Source organism: Balaenoptera physalus, assembly GCF_965194825.1.
Source record: "Balaenoptera physalus genome assembly, chromosome: 19".
Lineage (NCBI taxonomy): Eukaryota > Metazoa > Chordata > Mammalia > Artiodactyla > Balaenopteridae > Balaenoptera > Balaenoptera physalus.
In genome coordinates this window covers 18551927-18559090 of record NC_138900.1, presented here as the reverse complement: position 1 = coordinate 18559090, position 7164 = coordinate 18551927, and the positions used below count along the sequence as shown (strand labels likewise).

Here is a 7164-nt window from a genome sequence, read left to right as displayed (position 1 = left end):
GTCAGCTGCTCAATTGAACGCTCTGCAGGTGAAAACAGAAGGTAAAGGGTTTTGCCTTTTACCCTCAGAGAGGGTCAACTCTGAAAGCCCTGCCAGCCTCCTGGGCTACCTCCCCCCAAGGCCCTGTGCTTTCAGGCATAAGGGCATGCCCTCCCTTGGTTGGCCATCACCGCTGCTAAGGGGGTTCCAGGTGCCTGTCCTCACGGGGCGGTCATTGGAGTGGGGGGCTTGGTCCAGGGTGGGCACAGTGGGGAAGCAGATGCTGGGGCTGTCTCCTTGCCAGGCAGTAGGTGAGGAAGGGCCAGACATCCCGCGCAGGCCTGTGGTGGGTCCTCCTTCTTGGGTGGGCTGGGGCAGGGCAGGTGAGGAAGGCTGGGTAGAGGTCTCCCTTCAGGGCCCCGCTGGGATAGGCTGCAGCCACATGGGCCAGAGCTAGCGAGGAGGGGTGGAGGGTCCTACCGCTTGTGGCCTCTACCTGCCCGCCCACGGTCCCGCCGGAGGGCTGGGGCAAAGGAAGGTGTGAGCAGCGCTGCTCCAGAGCTGGAGCTGTCAGTATCTGGAAGTAAGTGTGGTCAAAGGGCCCTTGGAGCCTGGAACCCTGGGGCAGGCCTGCCCGAGTCCCAAAGAGGCCGTGGCAACTTCAGGCAGAGGGCCCCCCCTCCGAGTCCCTCTTCTCCTCCCAGGGGCTGAGGAGAGGCCACACCAAGGCCCCGTGACACCCCACACACCCCTCCCCCTGCCACACGCCCAGAGACTCTTCAGGCTCTGGCATTCTCAGCTTGGAGCCTCGTCCTCCTTCTGCCATTTATTTGCCTTGGTTGGGAGAAGTCACCCCTTTAATGTAAAGAGGGGCTCGGGATGGGTGGAGAGCTAATGAAAGTCAGGCTCTCAGCCAGAGAATATGCTGTGATTATTTACAAATGTGACCTGGCCCACAGAAAACCTTGGAAGTAGCTTTTCTGGTTTTAAAAAGACACCAAAACTGACTTTGATATGTTTATATTATAGATATAATACATAAAACATCTAGCATGAAACTCTATGTTCTCCCCAAAGAAGAGAACCAAGCCAGCCTTCCCTGCTCCCAGGCCCAGCGATCTGATCTGTGAGTGCTGGCTGAGGCCGCCTCCCTTCCAGACCGGGAGCCAGGGCCTCTGCGGGGGACAAAGCTGTGGGCAGCCCGGGCTGGAGGGGACCGAGGCCCACAGCTACCCCCAGGGAAAGCTGAGGGGAAAGGGGAAGCCCACCTCGCCTCTTCGGTTCCCCTGGGAGCAAAAGCAATCCCAAAACCAAAAGGAAAGAGAGCCGCAGACCCTCCCTGCAGCTGCTGACGAAGAGTCTCATTTTGGCAAGTATCTGAGCAAAACCAAAACAAAACAAAAACCAAATAAAATGGTGGTTTAGCATAGACGTGCACATTCACATTGCACAAGGCACCGCTGGGACACAGAGAGGCCAGATACAAGTGTTGATATCGGCTGATAAAGCAAAATATTTGGAAAGCTTCTCATAACTTCGGTCCCTCTGGGATGGACTGATTGTGCTTCATGTTTGTATGGCAATGCTGGCGACATACAGTACAGACAAGGCTGATGGTCCCAGTGTCCCTTCACCACCCCCCTACTAACCCCCAGACCAGATCTCTAGGTTCCCCTCTCCCACCAGGCCACCCATGAACATACGTCCTCATACCTAACCCACGACCTGGCTTTCTGATCTGACTGGGGGCCGGAGGCTCCCACTGGTCACCTGGTGACGCCCATCTCAGTGAGTTCTGCCCAGAAGAGCCCAGCCTGTTGCAGGCTGGGAGTTTAGAGGCAAGGAACTAGGGACCCTCCACCTTCATGTAGAACTAGGGGAACAACCTTAGGTTCAAAGCCCCAAGTCCCTGTGTTTCCTCCCCTCCAAGGATAGGCGCTCAGGAGCGGCTGGGGCCGGCTTATCGGGATCTCTGCTCCCTGAACCTTCCTCCTGCCGGGGGTGGGGGGAGGACCTGCACCCCTTCTTCTCTCGCGGGGCCAGGAACCCTCCAAATAAAATGACAAGGCACATATTTGCTCCCCCTACTCGGTAGGAATCGGAGCCGTGAGTTTGCGTTTCCAAGGCACAGGGTTATTCCTTTAATACTAGAGTTGCCAGGGCTCCCGGCTCTGCCCCACGGCGCTTCTCCTCTCTGTCTGACCCCTCATCTTAGACGCACCGTGTCGGGCGCAGAGGAAGGCCAGGGGCACGCGCGGCAGGCCAGGCTCTCAGGCTGCACCGGAATCTCCTAGTCCTCGCTTGCGCGGCTCGGGCAGTCTTGAGATCCGGCGACCCGAAACCACTCCCTGGGTCCCAGCCAGCGGCCGGCCCAGGGCGGTCCCGCCGCCGCGCGCCTCACGCGCAGTTGCCCATGGCCTTGACCAGGGAGCTCTCGGGCAGCTGGCGGAAGATGCCCCGCAGCGTGTCCAGTTCGCGGCTCAGTTGTTCCACCCGCTTGCGCAGGCGGTCATTGTCACTGGTCAGCTCCAGCACCTTCTGCTGCGTCTCCACGTTGCGCTGCTTGGCCTTGTCCCGGCTCTTGCGCACCGCGATGTTGTTGCGCTCGCGCCGCACCCGGTACTCGTTGCTGTTCTTGTCCACGGACTTCTTGCCTTTGCCCGCGCCGCCGCCGCCGCCCGCGCGGATGTCTGGGTGCCCGACGGCCAGCCCCTTGAGCGCGCCACCGGGGCCTGGCAGGCCAGCGGCGCCGAGCGCGGGCGCTGGGTGCGGGCTGGGCACGGGCGTGGGCGGCGGCGTGGGGTGGCCGGGCTGCAGGTGCATGGTGGTCTGGCCGCAGTGCGCGATCTGGAACTGCAGGTGCGGGGCGGCCAGGTGAGCGGGCGGCGGGTGTGAGTGCTGTGGTGGCGGCGGCGGCGGAGGCTGGTAGGGAAAGAGGCCGGCCAGCGCCAGCTGCTTCGCCTCGTCCTCCTCGCGCGGCTCCTGCTTGATCACCAGCGGCCGCAGAGCCGGCGCCCCGACGCGCTCGTACAGGGGTTCCAGCCTGCCGTCCAGGTAGCCGGCCGCCGAGCAGCCGTAGCCCGGCGGGGGGCCGTGCGCCCCTCCGGGCATGACGGCGCCGCCGGGGCCCACGGGGGCGCCCGGGTAGTCAAAGTCGCCGCCGCCTCCTGCGGGGGCCGCGGCCGCCTTGGCCTTCTCCTGCTGCCGGCTGTGCTGGAACAGGTCGGCCAGGAACTCGTCGTTGAAGGCGGCCGGGTCGATGTAGGCGCTGATGTCGATGGACGTCTCGTGTTCGCAGATGCCGCCCAGCGGCTCCGGGGCGGCAGGTGGGGCTGGGGGCTGCGCGGGGCCCGCGCCCCGGAGAAAGCCAAAAGCGGCGCTGCTGGGCGCGTGCGGGGGGCTCTGGAGGTGGCTGCTCATCGGGGGCCGCGGCTCCGCCTCGTAGAAGTCGGCCGACTCCATGGGGGAGCTAAAGTCCTCCCGGCATGGCGAGCCTCGGCGGCCTCCAGCCTGCGCGGGGCGCCGCTGCTGCCGCCGCCCACCCGGAGCCCCTACTCGCTCGCGCCCGCTCGGCTACCGGTCGCGAATGGCCAGGCCCGCGCGGGCCCCGCATTTATACCGGGTTGGTGGTCGCCCTCTAGTGTCCAAACCCGCCGTGGACCTTCGGCGACGACGGAGCAGCACCTCCTGGGTCTTAGCGCCTGCGGTCTGCAGAGGGCGGCGAGTGAGGCGAGAGCGCAGCGCTGGCGGGGAGGGGCCGCGGTGCAACGCCCACTACCTCCTGCGCCGCCAGCCGAACCACGACCGGCGCGCGGTGCCCCACCCTCGGCAGAGTTGTCGTCCCCGCGCACACGTGGTCGGTGGTAGGGCCCCCTCCTCTAGCCTCCGCAGGGCACCCAACTCCAGCCAATGGTCGGGGAGTCCGGGAGCACCCAGGCGCCGCGCAGGGGGGTGGGATTGGTTGGGGGGGCCGGGGGGGCAAGTCTTGGTCTCTGAGCTTCTCTGGCGCGGACTCGCTTTAAAAGCTAGAACTAGTCCTGTCCGGGTCCGGGCTCTCTGGAAGGCGGCGGCGTAGAGAAGGGGTGGGGGGCAGTTTGGGACGTGCGGCCCAGCGCACACTGCCGCGTGGAGAGGCCGAGGGCAGAGGATTTTGCGACTCTCTCTGATCTCCAGGCGTCCTCACCGACTCCGCGCAAAAGTACCTCTCCTCCCGCTCCGCCCCTCCCAGTACTCCGGGGTCCCGCGGCCCCGTGGTGCAGGGCGCTAGGACCCCGCGGGGAGCGGAGGGAAGGAGAGGCGGCCGCGGCCCGGCTGAGGACCCGGCTGGTCCACCCGCCTGGGCTGGAAAACTTTTTCGTTTTGATTACTTCTCCTAGCCGGAGCTCTAGGTGTTGCTAGGTGCACGGAGTTGGCGCTGCTACCCGGCGCGGGGCCGCCAACTTTTTCCTGCGGGACGGGCCGAACTGGATTCCCCGGCTGGGGTACCGGGGCGGCGGGGGGGGACGCACAGAGGGAGGAGGCGAATTTGACTCCCAGACTGGGATCCCGAAGCGGGGCCGGCGGTCAACGGAGTTGGAATCCACAGCCTTCTCCCCTACGCCCCATTCAGGTGCTCTCCAAGGAGGGAGCAGGGGTGTCGAGGGAGTCGGGGCCTCCGAGTCTCTGCGGCCCAGGGTCCGAGCACCTAATGAGAGAACCCTGCAGGGTGGTTCGCGGGTCGCTGGGTCCCCGGAATCCTGGGGAACAAGGCGGTCCGGCCGCGGTGACCCCTGGGCGCCACGCCGCCTCCGCACTCGCTGCTGCGGGGGGAAGGGGTTCAAGGCAGCGCCTTTCCCCAGCCACGTGGCGCCTCGCGCGTTCTACTTCGGGATCGCGGGGACAGCCGGCTCCCAAGGGGCCTCGTGGGCCCGCAAGTCGCTCACGCCTGTACCCCCCATTGCCCCTTACGGACTAAGTGCCCTGAAGCCCAACGCCGCCTGGGTGCTGTTTGGAAGTTTGCCTGCTTGAGAATCGCCGGGCTGCGCTGGTCAAGACCCCTTCCGGAAAGCGGCCTTCAAAAGGCTGGCAAGAGGCCACAACCGGCCCAGGAGCCCTCAAGGAGGCGCAGCGTAAAAGCAAGGCCCGGGGAGGCTGAGCTTCCACTGTGGTCACATTAAAGAAGCAACCTCGTCTGGGGAACGCATACTGTGCTTTAATCAAGTTCCTATTCAACATATTCCCAATGATTAATGGCCCAACTGCTTCATGCTTTGGTCCAGAGCTTGATGCTTTTGGACTGGGAGTAAAAGTAGATACATTAAATAAATAGCCTATGTGAGCTGAGGAGCTCTGGGCCCGGGTGTAGGACCATTTATACACCATGCACCTGTGGAGACCTGGAGGGAAACCCAAAAACATGGCATGGGATTTTCATTTTTGCTGCAGTGCTAAAAATAACGGTCTGCTCCAGTGCAGGAACAAAGAAAGGGCTGCGGAAAGTGACCTGTCCTAGTGTGTACACCTGCTCTCCTGCGCAGGCAGCAGGAATGTGTCCTCTTAGGATCCGAGGAAACCGCAGAGGCTCCTGGGGCTGGAGAAATATTGGAATAAGGCCTTGTCCAGCCTGCAGCTGCAGGTCCTCCCATAGCAGAAGTAGAAAGCTCCCCACGAGGCCAGCTCTGTGCAAGGTGCCTAGTGCCCAGAGGTGAGTGAGAAGTGGCCCCTGCCTTCTCAGAGCTCTGGGCACAGCTGGGGAGACAGACAGGTTATCACACAAAATCTGCTGAGAGACAAGGGCCTCCTCACAGAGGAGGTGATGCTGAAGGAGCAGGAAATGGAACTGGGTAGAGGCATGGAGTCCATTAATTCATCAAATGTCTGTTAGGAGACACAAATGCGGATGACGGATGAATGTGCTGTGACAAAGGGATGTCCTGCTCTAGCAAATATGGCTTTGGAGGAGGGTGTAACCAGCTTCGTCTGAGGAGGTTTTATGGGCTAAATTGTGTCCTCCTCAAATTCATATGTTGAAGCCATGACCCCTAACGTAACTGTATTTGGAGATGGATTTTTCAGGAGGTAATTAAGGTTCAATAAAGTCATAAGGGTGGGGTCCTAATCTGATAGGATTGGTGGGCTGATAGAAAGAGGACAAGAGGGAAATTCTCTCTCCCTCTGCCCCCTGTGAGGGCATAGGGAGAAGGTGGCATCTGCAAGCCAGGAAGGGAGCCCTCACCAGAACCCGACCATGCTGGCACCCTAATCTCAGACTTCCAGCCTCCAGAACTGCGAGAAAACTCATTTCTGTTGTTTAAGCACCCAGTCTGTGGCATTTTGTTATGGCAGCTTGAGCTGACTGAGATAGGAGGTTGGAGAGGGCTTCATGCAGGAGTGAACCTTTGAGCCCCAGCTTGAAGGATGAGCAGGAATTTGCTGGAAGGATAGGTGCCGTTTGTGGCACGGCAGGTGCAAAGGTGGAGCAGCTGCAAGTGCAAGGCATGTTCTGGTAACAAAGGACAAGGCGTTTGACGGGCTGGAGCGCAGGGATTGCTGAGGAGGGGCCTAGATAAGGCTGGATCCACAGACAGGGCTTGGTTCATGGCCAAGGCGGCTCCAGGTGAAGGAGAGAGCCTCTCAGGCTTCTGCCGTCCAGCTTTTAGCAGGGGAGTGCTGTGATCCAATCTGGGTTCCTGAAAGGCCACTCTGGTAGGGGCTGGAGAGGGGAGGGTGGATCAGATGAGAAGCAGTGGAGGCCTGAGGCCCCAGGATGGGGGCTAGAGGGCAAGGACGGGTTTGAACGAGATGTCAGGACTTGGGAGACTGGGTGGGGGCTGAATGCCTGGCTTCTGGCTGGGGTCACCATCCCCCAACATATGTGATGCAGGGAAAATAGAGGGTCCCCTCCAAGCCCCTGGGGGCCTTGGGATCTCACCACCCACAGGACACCCCCTGCGTGATTTGCGATTCTGGAGGAGAGGACCATGACCCAAGAACAGCCGCTAGGATCCACGTCCATAGTCTAGTTTTTCCTTTGAGGTCTAAGAGAACACCTTGGGGTGCGGAGGAAGCGGTTTAGAGGGCAAGTAGTGGGTTTGTGGGTGGGCTGCGCAGAGGTGAGGGAGAGTCCTGGGGCCTTCTAAGCAGTGAAACAAGAATGGGCTGCAGAACCTGGGGGAGACCCCAGGGTTGGTGGAGCCACTTTCCCTG

The 7164-nt window shown here is 61.7% G+C and overlaps 1 protein-coding gene across 1 annotated transcript; it reads right to left on the bottom strand.

Moving 5' to 3' along the window:
* Nucleotides 1-983: 983 nt before the first annotated feature.
* Nucleotides 984-3837, bottom strand: CEBPA (CCAAT enhancer binding protein alpha). Its single transcript, XM_082437584.1, has one exon. The coding sequence runs from the start codon at nucleotides 3439-3441 to the stop codon at nucleotides 2377-2379; it is 1065 nt and encodes a 354-aa protein (XP_082293710.1). The 5' UTR covers nucleotides 3442-3837; the 3' UTR covers nucleotides 984-2376.
* Nucleotides 3838-7164: the final 3327 nt, after the last annotated feature.